Genomic DNA, 17,496 nt, shown 5'->3' on the forward strand with positions numbered 1-17,496 from the left:
CATCAGTACAGAAAACCCCCTCCACGCCTCACACACTCCCCTACAGGAACACAGACAGACAGTATAGAAAACCCCCTCCACGCCTCACACACTCCCCTACAGGAACACAGACAGTATAGAACACCCCCTCCACGCCTCACACACTCCCCTACAGGAACACAGACAGTATAGAACACCCCCTCCACGCCTCACACACTCCCCTACAGGAACACAGACAGTATAGAACACCCCCTCCACGCCTCACACACTCCCCTACAGGAACACAGACAGTATAGAACACCCCCTCCACGCTCTCACACACTCCCCTACAGGAACACAGACAGTATAGAACTCTCCCCTCCACGATAACCTCACACACTCCCCTACAGGAACACAGACAGTATAGAACACCCCCTCCACGCCTCACACACTCCCCTACAGGAACACAGACAGACAGTATAGAACACCCCCTCCACGCCTCACACACTCCCCTACAGGAACACAGACAGACAGTATAGAACCTCCCCTCCACGCCTCACACACTCCCCTACAGGAACACAGACAGTATAGAAAACCCCCTCCACGCCTCACACACTCCCCTACAGGAACACAGACAGTATAGAACACCCCCTCCACGCCTCCCACACTCCCCTACAGGAACACAGACAGTATAGAACACCCCCTCCACGCCTCACACACTCCCCTACAGGAACACAGACAGTATAGAACACCCCCTCCACGCCTCACACACTCCCCTACAGGAACACAGACAGTATAGAACACCCCCTCCACGCCTCACACACTCCCCTACAGGAACACAGACAGTATAGAACACCCCCTCCACGCCTCACACACTCCCCTACAGGAACACAGACAGACAGTATAGAACACCCCCTCCACGCCTCACACACTCCCCTACAGGAACACAGACAGTATAGAACACCCCCTCAACGCCTCACACACTCCCCTACAGGAACACAGACAGTATAGAACACCCCCTCCACGCCTCACACACTCCCCTACAGGAACACAGACAGTATAGAACACCCCCTCCACGCCTCACACACTCCCCTACAGGAACACAGACAGACAGTATAGAACACCCCCTCCACGCCTCACACACTCCCCTACAGGAACACAGACAGTATAGAACACCCCCTCAACGCCTCACACACTCCCCTACAGGAACACAGACAGACAGTATAGAACACCCCCTCCACGCCTCACACACTCCCCTACAGGAACACAGACAGTATAGAACACCCCCTCCACGCCTCACACACTCCCCTACAGGAACACAGACAGACAGTATAGAACACCCCCTCCACGCCTCACACACTCCCCTACAGGAACACAGACAGTATAGAACACCCCCTCCACGCCTCACACACTCCCCTACAGGAACACAGACAGACAGTATAGAACACCCCCTCCACGCCTCACACACTCCCCTACAGGAACACAGACAGTATAGAACACCCCTGTCCTACACTGGTAGGATAGGATACCTGTGTAGTAGTATAGGATACCTGTGTAGTAGGATGGTAGGATAGGATACCTGTGTAGTAGGATGGTAGGATAGGATACCTGTGTAGTAGGATGGTAGGATAGGATACCTGTGTAGTAGGATGGTAGGATAGGATACCTGTGTCGCAGGATGGTAGGATAGGATACCTGTGTCGCAGGATGGTAGGATAGGATACCTGTGTAGTAGGATAGGATACCTGTGTAGTAGGATGGTAGGATAGGATACCTGTGTAGTAGGTTGGTAGGATAGGATACCTGTGTCGCAGGATGGTAGGATAGGATACCTGTGTAGTAGGTTGGTAGGATAGGATACCTGTGTCGCAGGATGGTAGGATAGGATACCTGTGTAGTAGGTTGGTAGGATAGGATACCTGTGTAGTAGGATGGTAGGATAGGATACCTGTGTAGTAGGATGGTAGGATAGGATACCTGTGTTGTAGGATAGGATACCTGTGTAGTAGGATGGTAGGATAGGATACCTGTGTAGTAGGATGGTAGGATAGGATACCTGTGTAGTAGGATGGTAGGATAGGATACCTGTGTAGTAGGATGGTAGGATAGGATACCTGTGTAGTAGGATGGTAGGATAGGATACCTGTGTCGCAGGATGGTAGGATAGGATACCTGTGTCGCAGGATGGTAGGATAGGATACCTGTGTAGTAGGATAGGATACCTGTGTAGTAGGATGGTAGGATAGGATACCTGTGTAGTAGGATGGTAGGATAGGATACCTGTGTAGTAGGACGGTAGGATAGGATACCTGTGTAGTAGGATGGTAGGATAGGATACCTGTGTAGTAGGATGGTAGGATAGGATACCTGTGTAGTAGGATGGTAGGATAGGATACCTGTGTAGTAGGATGGTAGGATAGGATACCTGTGTCGCAGGATGTCTCCCGCCAGATCTTCTCCACTGGTCCAGGATTGGACGGGACACAGGAACGATTCTCCTAGAGAGAGAGAGGGAGAGAGAGAGAGGGAGAGAGGGAGAGAGGGAGAGAGGGAGAGAGAGAGAGAGAGAGAGAGAGAGAGAGAGAGAGAGAGAGAGGGGAGGGAGGGAGGAGAGTTATGGAGATAAGCAGTTGTCCCCCCTGTGTTTCTGTGTCTGTCAGTTAGTAGACAGCTCTGTGATGTCATCAGAAAGCGCAGCTCACCGTCGAAGCAGGACACCTGCAGCACCATGTTAGCCCTCTTCCTATTGGCTGTCCACTCCAACAGAGACAGTGGATAGGTGCGTGCTGTCTCAGGGGCGGACCCTGATAACAGCCGGGACTTCTGATTGGCCTGGATCAGCCGGTGCTGCAGCAGCGCCCGGCAACCAGCAGGGGCGTGGTCAGACACAAACCTAGGAGACAGGTGTGAGCAGGTAGGACCATGGTCTGTGTGTGTGTTCTTACTTCCGTAGGTGTGTGTGTGTGCTCTTACTTCAGTAGGTGTGTGTGTGTGTTCTTACTTCAGTAGGTGTGTGTGTGTGTGTGTGTTCTCAGCAGATGCGTGTTCCACCAGCAGGTGCGTGTTCCTTACCTCAGTGGGTGTGTGTGTGTTCTTACTTCAGTAGGTGTGTGTTCTTACTTCAGTAGGTGTGTGTTCTTACTTCAGTAGGTGTGTGTGTGTGTGTTCTTACTTCAGTAGGTGTGTGTGTGTGTTCTTACTTCAATAGGTGTGTGTGTGTGTTCTTACTTCAGTAGGTGTGTGTGTGTGTTCTTACTTCAGTAGGTGTGTGTGTGTGTTCTTACTTCAATAGGTGTGTGTGCGTGTTCTTACTTCAGTGGGTGTGTGTGTGTTCTTACTTCAGTAGGTGTGTGTGTTCTTACTTCAGTAGATGTGTGTGTTCTTACTTCAGTAGATGTGTGTGTGTGTTCTTACTTCAGTAGATGTGTGTGTTCTTACTTCAGTAGATGTGTGTGTGTGTTCTTACTTCAGTAGATGTGTGTGTTCTTACTTCAGTAGATGTGTGTGTGTGTTCTTACTTCAGTAGATGTGTGTGTTCTTACTTCAGTAGATGTGTGTGTTCTTACTTCAGTAGGTGTGTGTGTTCTTACTTCAGTAGATGTGTGTGTTCTTACTTCAGTAGATGTGTGTGCAGCCTGGCGGAGGCGGGGAAGCAGCAGACACACCCCAGCAGCAGCAGCCAGCCTCTTTCTGCGTTGTCATGGTTAGGGTTCCGCCACACCTGGTTGGCCAGCTGAGCCAGGATCTCGTCTCGCAGGCCCTGATTGGCCAGTCCTCTCTGGATGATGTAGTTCCCAAACAGGTTCTCCTGAGCCCCATTCAGGTGGGGGTCGCCCATGAACCTCAGGATCTACAACATAGAACCACATCCCTTAATTTTTTATTTACCTTTACCTTTATTAATACTTAGAACACAGATACGACACAGACAGAACCCTAACACTTAAACACCTAGAACACATAGATAGACAGAACCCTAACACTTAAACACCTAGAACACAGAGCTAGATGGAACCCTAACACTTAAACACCTAGAACACAGAAATAGACAGAACCCTAACACTTAAACACCTATAACCCAGAGATAGACAGAACCCTAACACTTAAACACCTAGAACACAGAATCCTAAACTTAAACACCTAGCACACAGATAGACAGAACTCTAACACTTAAACACCTAGAACACATAGATAGGGTTCTGTCTAACACTTAAACAACTAGAACACAGAGATAGACAGAACCCTAACACTTAAACACCTAGAACACAGAGATATACATAACCCTATGATAAGGGAATGTATATGCTTAAAGGTAATGACTAAAGAATTCCACCCTGAAATGTAATTATGACATTATGTAATATATATAATGAATAATTAGACAAACGTAACTATTAGTAATCATTCGATTCTGTAACATGTATAATGAATTAGAATGATAAACTTCAGTCTAATAAGGTTTGGTCGAGACAAGGAGAAATGTGTGTGTGGCTAAGAAGATACCGAGAACAATTAAACTGTGTATGACCTGACCTGGCTAGAACTCTGAGAACCTTACGGCAGGACAGGGAGTCCCGTCAAGGTTCCTCTAATCTCGGGGGAATGGAAAAGCCAGCTTGGTAGTGATAAACAGTGGTGAGAACCATGACAGAAATTACATCCCATCTACTGTTCGAGTGTATGTACAGTGCCTTGTGAAAGTATTCGGCCCCCTTGAACTTTGCGACCTTTTGCCACATTTCAGGCTTCAAACATAAAGATATAAAAATGTATTTTTTTGTGAAGAATCAACAACAAGTGGGACACAATCATGAAGTGGAACGACATTGGATATTGGATATTTCAAACTTTTTTAACAAATCAAAAACTGAAAAATTGGCCGTGCAAAATTATTCAGCCCCTTTACTTTCAGTGCAGCAAACTCTCTCCAGAAGTTCAGTGAGGATCTCTGAATGATCCAATGTTGACCTAAATGACTAATGATGATAAATACAATCCACCTGTGTGTAATCAAGTCTCCGTATAAATGCACCTGCACTGTGATAGTCTCAGAGGTCCGTTAAAAGCGCAGAGAGCATCATGAAGAACAAGGAACACACCAGGCAGGTCCGAGATACTGTTGTGAAGAAGTTTAAAGCCGGATTTGGATACAAAAAGATTTCCCAAGCTTTAAACATCCCAAGGACCACTGTGCAATTTCAATAATATTGAAATGGAAGGAGTATCAGACCACTGCAAATCTACCAAGACCTGGCCGTCCCTCTAAACTTTCAGCTCATACAAGGAGAAGACTGATCAGAGATGCAGCCAAGAGGCCCATGATCACTCTGGATGAACTGCAGAGATCTACAGCTGAGGTGGGAGACTCTGTCCATAGGACAGTCGTATTTTGCACAAATCTGGCCTTTATGGAAGAGTGGCAAGAAGAAAGCAATTTCTTAAAGATATCCTTAAAAAGTGTTGTTTAAAATTTGCCACAAGCCACCTGGGAGAGACACCAAACATGTGGAAGAAGGTGCTCTGGTCAGATGAAACCAGAATTGAACTTTTTGGCAACAATGCAAAACGTTATGTTTGGCGTAAAAGCAACACAGCTCATCACCCTGACCACACCATCCCCACTGTCAAACATGGTGGTGGCAGCATCATGGTTTGGGCCTGCTTTTCTTCAGCAGGGACAGGGAAGATGGTTAAAATTGATGGGAAGATGGATGGAGCCAAATACAGGGCCATTCTGGAAGAAAACCTGATGGAGTCTGCAAAAGACCTGAGACTGGGACGGAGATTTGTCTTCCAACAAGACAATGATCCAAAACATAAAGCAAAATCTACAATGGAATGGTTCAAAAATAAACATATCCAGGTGTTAGAATGGCCAAGTCAAAGTCCAGACCTGAATCCAATTGAGAATCTGTGGAAAGAACTGAAAACTGCTGTTCACAAATGCTCTCCATCCAACCTCACTGAGCTTGAGCTGTTTTGCAAGGAGGAATGGGAAAATTTTCAGTCTCTCGATGTGCAAAACTGATAGAGACATACCCCAAGCGACTTACAGCTGTAATCGCAGCAAAAGGTGGCGCTACAAAGTATTAACTTAAGGGGGCTGAATAATTTTGCACGCCCAATTTTTCAGTTTTTGATTTGTTAAAAAAGTTTTAAATATCCAATAAATGTCGTTCCACTTCATGATTGTGTCCCACTTGTTGTTGATTCTTCACAAAAAAATACAGTTTTATATCTTTTATTTGAAGCCTGAAATGTGGCAAAAGGTCGCAAAGTTCAAGGGGGCCGAATACTTTTGCAAGGCACTGTATGTTTGTAAGTTACTTCTCATCAAGAATGTTATTTTTGCTTAATACTGTGGCAGGGTTGCAGTATCTGTTCTATGTCAAGACTAAGTTGCATGGGCCGCAGAGAGGGGAGAGGTCAAGGGATCATCAAGCGTGTATCTCTTGGCAATGTCTGTGTGCCAGTCAGTGTGTCTCTGTGATCTTGTCAAGATAGGATGGATTTGATATAGACTGTTGATATGGACTCTCAACTTTTCATTAGAGATACTGAACTGTTGAAAGTCAAAATGCTATAGAGCTCATATAATTAAAGATGGACTTTGATAACTAACACTGACTTGTGTGTGGTTTGCGCTCATGATTTGGTAAATAGAGGAAATTTGCAGGATTTGAGTCCCTGGCGGCGTAGTGTGTTACTGATGGTAGGCTTTGTTACTTTGGTCCCAGCTCTCTGCAGGTCATTCACTAGGTCCCCCCGTGTGGTTCTGGGATTTTTGCTCACCGTTCTTGTGATCATTTTGACCCCAAGGGGTGAGATGAACAGACTCACCATAATGAACAGGACTCACCGTAATGAACAGGACTCACCGTAATGAACAGGACTCACCGTAATGTACAGGACTCACCGTAATGAACAGGACTCACCGTAATGTACAGGACTCACCGTAATGAACAGGACTCACCATAATGAACAGGACTCACCATAACGAACAGGACTCACCATAATGAACAGGACTCACCATAATGAACAGGACTCATCATAATGAACAGGACTCACCGTAATGAACAGGACTCACCGTAATGAACAGGACTCACCGTAATGAACAGGACTCACCGTAATGTACAGGACTCACCATAATGAACAGGACTCACCATAACGAACAGGACTCACCATAACGAACAGGACTCCCCATAACGAACAGGACTCACCATAGTGAACAGGACTCACCATAATGAACAGGACTCACCATAATGAACAGGACTCACCATAATGAACAGGACTCACCATAATGAACAGTCAGGACTCACCATAATGAACAGTCAGGACTCACCATAATGAACAGGACTCACCATAATGAACAGTCAGGACTCACCATAATGAACAGTCAGGACTCACCATAATGAACAGGACTCACCGTAATGAACAGGACTCACCGTAATGAACAGGACTCACCGTAATGAACAGGACTCACCGTAATGAACAGGACTCACCATAATGAACAGGACTCACCATAATGAACAGGACTCACCGTAATGAACAGGACTCACCGTAATGAACAGGACTCACCGTAATGAACAGGACTCACCGTAATGAAGAGGACTCACCATAATGAACAGGACTCACCATAATGAACAGGACTCACCATAACAAACAGGACTCACCATAACGAACAGGACTCACCATAATGAACAGGACTCACCGTAATGAACAGGACTCACCATAATGAACAGGACTCACCATAATGAACAGGACTCACCATAACGAACAGGACTCACCGTAATGAACAGGACTCACCATAATGAACAGGACTCACCATAATGAACAGTCAGGACTCACCATAATGAACAGTCAGGACTCACCATAATGAACAGGACTCACCGTAATGAACAGGACTCACCGTAATGAACAGGACTCACCATAATGAACAGGACTCACCATAATGAACAGGACTCACCATAATGAACAGGACTCCCCATAATGAACAGGACTCAACATAATGAACAGACTCACCATAATGAACAGGACTCACCATAATGAACAGGACTCACCATAATGAACAGGACTCACCATAATGAACAGGACTCACCATAATGAACAGACTCCCATAATGAACAGGACTCACCATAATGAACAGGACTCACCGTAATGAACAGGACTCACCGTAATGAACAGGACTCACCGTAATGAACAGGACTCACCATAATGAACAGGACTCACCATAATGAACAGGACTCACCATAATGAACAGGACTCACCATAATGAACAGTCAGGACTCACCATAATGAACAGGACTCACCGTGATGAACAGGACTCACCATAATGAAGTCAGGACTCACCATAATGAAGTCAGGACTCACCATAATGAACAGGACTCACAATAGTGAACAGTCAGGACTCACCATAATGAACAGTCAGGACTCACCATAATGAACAGGACTCACCATAATGAACAGTCAGGACTCACCATAATGAACAGTCAGGACTCACCATAATGAACAGGACTCACCATAATGAACAGACTCACCATAATGAACAGACTCACCATAATGAACAGGACTCCCCATAATGAACACGACTCACCATAATGAACAGGACTCACCATAATGAACAGGACTCACCATAATGAACAGTCAGGACTCACCATAATGAACAGGACCCACCATAATGAACAGGACTCACCATAATGAACAGACTCACCATAATGAACAGGACTCACCATAATGAACAGACTCACCATAATGAACAGGACTCACCATAATGAACAGACTCACCATAATGAACAGGACTCACCATAATGAACAGGACTCACCATAATGAACAGTCAGGACTCACCATAATGAACAGTCAGGACTCACCATAATGAACAGGACTCACCATAATGAACAGACTCACCATACTGAACAGTCAGGACTCACCATAATGAACAGTCAGGACTCACCATAATGAACAGTCAGGACTCACCATAATGAACAGGACTCACCATAATGAACAGACTCACCATAATGAACAGTCAGGACTCACCATAATGAACAGTCAGGACTCACCATAATGAACAGTCAGGACTCACCATAATGAACAGACTCACCATAATGAACAGGACTCCCCATAATGAACACGACTCCCCATAATGAACAGGACTCACCATAATGAACAGGACTCACCATAATGAACAGTCAGGACTCACCATAATGAACAGGACTCACCATAATGAACAGGACTCACCATAATGAACAGGACTCACCATAATGAACAGGACTCACCATAATGAACAGGACTCACCATAATGAACAGGACTCACCATAATGAACAGGACTCACCATAATGAACAGGACTCACCATAATGAACAGGACTCACCATAATGAACAGGACTCACCATAATGAACAGGACTCACCATAATGAACAGGACTCACCATAATGAACAGGACTCCCCATAATGAACAGGACTCACCATAATGAACAGGACTCACCATAATGAACAGTCAGGACTCACCATAATGAACAGGACCCACCATAATGAACAGGACTCACCATAATGAACAGTCAGGACTCACCATAATGAACAGGACCCACCATAATGAACAGGACTCACCATAATGAACAGGACTCCCCATAATGAACAGGACTCACCATAATGAACAGTCAGGACTCACCATAATGAACAGTCAGGACTCACCATAATGAACAGTCAGGACTCACCATAATGAACAGGACTCACCATAATGAACAGGACTCACCATAATGAACAGTCAGGACTCACCATAATGAACAGGACTCACCATAATGAACAGGACTCCCCATAATGAACAGGACTCACCATAATGAACAGTCAGGACTCACCATAATGAACAGGACTCACCGTAATGAACAGGACTCACCATAATGAACAGGACTCACCATAATGAACAGGACTCACCATAATGAACAGGACCCACCATAATGAACAGGACTCACCATAATGAACAGGACTCACCATAATGAACAGGACTCCCCATAATGAACAGGACTCACCATAATGAACAGTCAGGACTCACCATAATGAACAGTCAGGACTCACCATAATGAACAGTCAGGACTCACCATAATGAACAGTCAGGACTCACCATAATGAACAGGACTCACCATAATGAACAGTCAGGACTCACCATAATGAACAGGACTCACCATAATGAACAGGACTCACCGTAATGAACAGGACTCACCATAATGAACAGGACTCACCATAATGAACAGGACTCACCGTAATGAACAGGATTCACCGTAATGTACAGGACTCACCATAATGAACAGGACTCACCATAACGAACAGGACTCACCATAACGAACAGGACTCCCCATAACGAACAGGACTCACCATAGTGAACAGGACTCACCATAATGAACAGGACTCACCATAATGAACAGGACTCACCATAATGAACAGGACTCACCATAATGAACAGGACTCACCATAATGAACAGTCAGGACTCACCATAATGAACAGTCAGGACTCACCATAATGAACAGGACTCACCATAATGAACAGGACTCACCGTAATGAACAGGACTCACCGTAATGAACAGGACTCACCGTAATGAACAGGACTCACCGTAATGAACAGGACTCACCATAATGAACAGGACTCACCATAATGAACAGGACTCACCGTAATGAACAGGACTCACCGTAATGAACAGGACTCACCATAATGAACAGGACTCACCATAATGAAGAGGACTCACCATAATGAACAGGACTCACCATAATGAACAGGACTCACCATAACAAACAGGACTCACCATAACGAACAGGACTCACCATAATGAACAGGACTCACCGTAATGAACAGGACTCACCATAATGAACAGGACTCACCATAATGAACAGGACTCACCATAACGAACAGGACTCACCGTAATGAACAGGACTCACCATAATGAACAGGACTCACCATAATGAACAGTCAGGACTCACCATAATGAACAGTCAGGACTCACCATAATGAACAGGACTCACCGTAATGAACAGGACTCACCGTAATGAACAGGACTCACCATAATGAACAGGACTCACCATAATGAACAGGACTCACCATAATGAACAGGACTCCCCATAATGAACAGGACTCAACATAATGAACAGACTCACCATAATGAACAGGACTCACCATAATGAACAGGACTCACCATAATGAACAGGACTCACCATAATGAACAGGACTCACCATAATGAACAGACTCCCCATAATGAACAGGACTCACCATAATGAACAGGACTCACCGTAATGAACAGGACTCACCGTAATGAACAGGACTCACCGTAATGAACAGGACTCACCATAATGAACAGGACTCACCATAATGAACAGGACTCACCATAATGAACAGGACTCACCATAATGAACAGTCAGGACTCACCATAATGAACAGGACTCACCGTGATGAACAGGACTCACCATAATGAAGTCAGGACTCACCATAATGAACAGGACTCACAATAGTGAACAGTCAGGACTCACCATAATGAACAGTCAGGACTCACCATAATGAACAGGACTCACCATAATGAACAGTCAGGACTCACCATAATGAACAGTCAGGACTCACCATAATGAACAGGACTCACCATAATGAACAGACTCACCATAATGAACAGACTCACCATAATGAACAGGACTCCCCATAATGAACACGACTCACCATAATGAACAGGACTCACCATAATGAACAGGACTCACCATAATGAACAGTCAGGACTCACCATAATGAACAGGACCCACCATAATGAACAGGACTCACCATAATGAACAGACTCACCATAATGAACAGGACTCACCATAATGAACAGACTCACCATAATGAACAGGACTCACCATAATGAACAGACTCACCATAATGAACAGGACTCACCATAATGAACAGGACTCACCATAATGAACAGTCAGGACTCACCATAATGAACAGTCAGGACTCACCATAATGAACAGGACTCACCATAATGAACAGACTCACCATACTGAACAGTCAGGACTCACCATAATGAACAGTCAGGACTCACCATAATGAACAGTCAGGACTCACCATAATGAACAGGACTCACCATAATGAACAGACTCACCATAATGAACAGTCAGGACTCACCATAATGAACAGTCAGGACTCACCATAATGAACAGTCAGGACTCACCATAATGAACAGTCAGGACTCACCATAATGAACAGACTCACCATAATGAACAGGACTCCCCATAATGAACACGACTCCCCATAATGAACAGGACTCACCATAATGAACAGGACTCACCATAATGAACAGTCAGGACTCACCATAATGAACAGGACTCACCATAATGAACAGGACTCACCATAATGAACAGGACTCACCATAATGAACAGGACTCACCATAATGAACAGGACTCACCATAATGAACAGGACTCACCATAATGAACAGGACTCACCATAATGAACAGGACTCACCATAATGAACAGGACTCACCATAATGAACAGGACTCCCCATAATGAACAGGACTCACCATAATGAACAGGACTCCCCATAATGAACAGGACTCACCATAATGAACAGGACTCACCATAATGAACAGTCAGGACTCACCATAATGAACAGGACCCACCATAATGAACAGGACTCACCATAATGAACAGTCAGGACTCACCATAATGAACAGGACCCACCATAATGAACAGGACTCACCATAATGAACAGGACTCCCCATAATGAACAGGACTCACCATAATGAACAGTCAGGACTCACCATAATGAACAGTCAGGACTCACCATAATGAACAGTCAGGACTCACCATAATGAACAGGACTCACCATAATGAACAGGACTCACCATAATGAACAGTCAGGACTCACCATAATGAACAGGACTCACCATAATGAACAGGACTCCCCATAATGAACAGGACTCACCATAATGAACAGTCAGGACTCACCGTAATGAACAGGACTCACCGTAATGAACAGGACTCACCATAATGAACAGGACTCACCATAATGAACAGGACTCACCATAATGAACAGGACTCCCCATAATGAACAGGACTCACCATAATGAACAGTCAGGACTCACCATAATGAACAGTCAGGACTCACCATAATGAACAGTCAGGACTCACCATAATGAACAGTCAGGACTCACCATAATGAACAGGACTCACCATAATGAACAGTCAGGACTCACCATAATGAACAGTCAGGACTAACCATAATGAACAGGACTCACCGTAATGAACAGGACTCACCATAATGAACAGGACTCACCGTAATGAACAGGACTCACCGTAATGAACAGGACTCACCATAATGAACAGTCAGGACTCACCATAATGAACAGTCAGGACTCACCATAATGAACAGGACTCACCATAATGAACAGTCAGGACTCACCATAATGAACAGGACTCACCATAATGAACAGGACTCACCATAATGAACAGGACTCCCCATAATGAACAGGACTCACCATAATGAACAGGACTCACCATAATGAACAGACTCACCATAATGAACAGGACTCACCATAATGAACAGGACTCACCATAATGAACAGGACTCACCATAATGAACAGGACTCCCCATAACGAACAGGACTCACCATAATGAACAGGACTCACCATAATGAACAGGACTCACCATAATGAACAGTCAGGACTCACCATAATGAACAGGACTCACCATAATGAACAGTCAGGACTCACCATAATGAACAGTCAGGACTCACCATAATGAACATGACTCACCATAATGAACAGACTCACCATAATGAACAGTCAGGACTCACCATAATGAACAGTCAGGACTCACCATAATGAACAGTCAGGACTCACCATAATGAACAGTCAGGACTCACCATAATGAACAGTCAGGACTCACCATAATGAACAGTCAGGACTCACCATAATGAACAGTCAGGACTCACCATAATGAACAGACTCACCATAATGAACAGGACTCCCCATAATGAACACGACTCACCATAATGAACAGGACTCACCATAATGAACAGGACTCACCATAATGAACAGGACTCACCATAATGAACAGGACTCACCATAATGAACAGGACTCACCATAATGAACAGGACTCACCATAATGAACAGGACTCACCATAATGAACAGGACTCACCATAGTGAACAGGACTCACCATAATGAACAGGACTCCCCATAATGAACAGGACTCCCCATAATGAACAGGCAGGACTCACCATAATGAACAGGACTCACCATAATGAACAGTCAGGACTCACCATAATGAACAGGACTCACCATAATGAACAGGACTCACCATAATGAACAGGACTCACCATAATGAACAGGACTCACCATAATGAACAGTCAGGACTCACCATAATGAACAGTCAGGACTCACCATAATGAACAGGACTCACCATAATGAACAGTCAGGACTCACCATAATGAACAGGACTCACCATAATGAACAGGACTCACCATAATGAACAGGACTCACCATAATGAACAGTCAGGACTCACCATAATGAACAGGACTCACCATAATGAACAGTCAGGACTCACCATAATGAACAGGACTCACCATAATGAACAGTCAGGACTCACCATAATGAACAGGACTCACCATAATGAACAGGACTCACCATAATGAACAGGACTCACCATAATGAACAGGACTCACCATAATGAACAGGACTCACCATAATGAACAGTCAGGACTCACCATAATGAACAGGACTCACCATAATGAACAGTCAGGACTCACCATAATGAACAGGACTCACCATAATGAACAGTCAGGACTCCCCATAATGAATAGGACTCAACATAATGAACAGACTCACCATAATGAACAGGACTCACCATAATGAACAGGACTCACCATAATGAACAGGACTCACCATAATGAACAGGACTCACCATAATGAACAGGACTCACCATAATGAACAGGACTCACCATAATGAACAGTCAGGACTCACCATAATGAACAGGACTCACCGTAATGAACAGGACTCACCGTAATGAACAGGACTCACCATAATGAACAGGACTCACCGTAATGAACAGGACTCACCATAATGAACAGGACTCACCGTAATGAACAGGACTCACCGTAATGAACAGGACTCACCATAATGAACAGGACTCACCGTAATGAACAGGACTCACCGTAATGAACAGGACTCACCGTAATGAACAGGACTCACCATAATGAACAGGACTCACCATAACGAACAGGACTCACCATAACGAACAGGACTCACCATAATGAACAGGACTCACCATAATGAACAGGACTCCCCATAATGAACAGTCAGGACTCACCATAATGAACAGGACTCACCATAATGAACAGGACTCACCATAATGAACAGGACTCACCATAATGAACAGGACTCACCATAATGAACAGGACTCACCGTAATGAACAGGACTCACCGTAATGAACAGGACTCACCATAATGAACAGTCAGGACTCACCATAATGAACAGGACTCACCATAATGAACAGGACTCACCATAATGAACAGGACTCCCCATAATGAACAGGACTCACCATAATGAACAGTCAGGACTCACCATAACGAACAGGACTCACCATAATGAACAGGACTCACCATAACGAACAGGACTCACCATAATGAACAGGACTCACCATAATGAACAGGACTCACCATAATGAACAGTCAGGACTCACCATAATGAACAGGACTCACCATAATGAACAGACTCACCATAATGAACAGGACTCACCATAATGAACAGGACTCACCATAATGAACAGGACTCACCATAATGAACAGGACTCACCGTAATGAACAGGACTCACCGTAATGAACAGGACTCACCGTAATGAACAGGACTCACCGTAATGAACAGTCAGGACTCACCATAATGAACAGTCAGGACTCACCATAATGAACAGGACTCACCATAATGAACAGGACTCACCATAATGAACAGTCAGGACTCACCATAATGAACAGGACTCACCATAATGAACAGTCAGGACTCACCATAATGAACAGTCAGGACTCACCATAATGAACAGGACCCACCATAATGAACAGGACTCACCATAACGAACAGGACTCACCATAATGAACAGGACTCACCATAACGAACAGGACTCACCATAATGAACAGTCAGGACTCACCATAATGAACAGGACTCACCATAATGAACAGGACTCACCATAATGAACAGGACTCACCATAATGAACAGGACTCACCATAATGAACAGGACTCACCATAATGAACAGGACTCACCGTAATGAACAGGACTCACCGTAATGAACAGGACTCACCATAATGAACAGGACTCACCATAATGAACAGGCAGGACTCACCATAATGAACAGGCTGGACTCACCATAATGAACAGGACTCACCATAATGAACAGGACTCACCATAATGAACAGGACTCACCATAATGAACAGGACTCACCATAATGAACAGGACTCACCGTAATGAACAGGACTCACCATAATGAACAGGACTCACCATAATGAACAGTCAGGACTCCCCATAATGAACAGGACTCACCATAATGAACAGGACTCACCATAATGAACAGGACTCACCATAATGAACAGGACTCACCATAATGAACAGGACTCACCGTAATGAACAGGACTCACCATAATGAACAGGACTCACCGTAATGAACAGGACTCACCATAATGAACAGGACTCACCATAATGAACAGGACTCACCGTAATGAACAGGACTCACCGTAATGAACAGGACTCACCATAATGAACAGGACTCACCATAATGAACAGGACTCACCATAATGAACAGTCAGGACTCACCATAATGAACAGTCAGGACTCACCATAATGAACAGTCAGGACTCACCATAATGAACAGGACTCACCATAATGAACAGGACTCACCATAATGAACAGGACTCACCATAATGAACAGGACTCACCGTAATGAACAGGACTCACCGTAATGAACAGGACTCACCATAATGAACAGACTCACCATAATGAACAGGCAGGACTCACCATAATGAACAGACTCACCATAATGAACAGGCAGGACTCACCATAATGAACAGGACTCACCATAATGAACAGGACTCACCATAATGAACAGGACTCACCATAACGAACAGGACTCACCATAATGAACAGGACTCACCATAACGAACAGGACTCACCGTAATGAACAGGACTCACCATAGTGAACAGGACTCACCATAATGAACAGGACTCACCGTAATGAACAGGACTCACCATAATGAACAGGACTCACCATAATGAACAGGACTCACCATAATGAACAGTCAGGACTCACCATAATGAACAGGACTCACCATAATGAACAGGACTCACCATAATGAACAGGACTCACCATAATGAACAGGACTCACCATAATGAACAGGACTCACCATAATGAACAGGACTCACCATAATGAACAGGACTCACCATAATGAACAGCTCCAGAGCTCCCTGTCGGAGGTCCTCATCTGTACATGTCAACAGGAACCTAGCATCCCAAACATAGGCTCCTAACAGAGAGAG

The 17,496-nt window shown here is 44.7% G+C and overlaps 1 protein-coding gene across 1 annotated transcript in view; it reads right to left on the reverse strand.

The window, feature by feature from the left end:
• Positions 1-17,496, reverse strand: part of LOC135536902 (unconventional myosin-XV-like) — a 192,614-nt gene that overhangs the window by 129,058 nt on the left and 46,060 nt on the right. The window contains 5 exon segments of the mRNA XM_064963124.1: positions 1-40; positions 2,384-2,456; positions 2,661-2,851; positions 3,573-3,808; positions 17,401-17,441. The exon segment at positions 1-40 is cut by the window's left edge and continues 33 nt beyond it. Of these exon segments, the coding sequence (XP_064819196.1) occupies positions 1-40; positions 2,384-2,456; positions 2,661-2,851; positions 3,573-3,808; positions 17,401-17,441 (581 nt within the window).

The sequence above is a fragment of the Oncorhynchus masou genome, unplaced genomic scaffold, assembly GCF_036934945.1.
Source record: "Oncorhynchus masou masou isolate Uvic2021 unplaced genomic scaffold, UVic_Omas_1.1 unplaced_scaffold_682, whole genome shotgun sequence".
Lineage (NCBI taxonomy): Eukaryota > Metazoa > Chordata > Actinopteri > Salmoniformes > Salmonidae > Oncorhynchus > Oncorhynchus masou.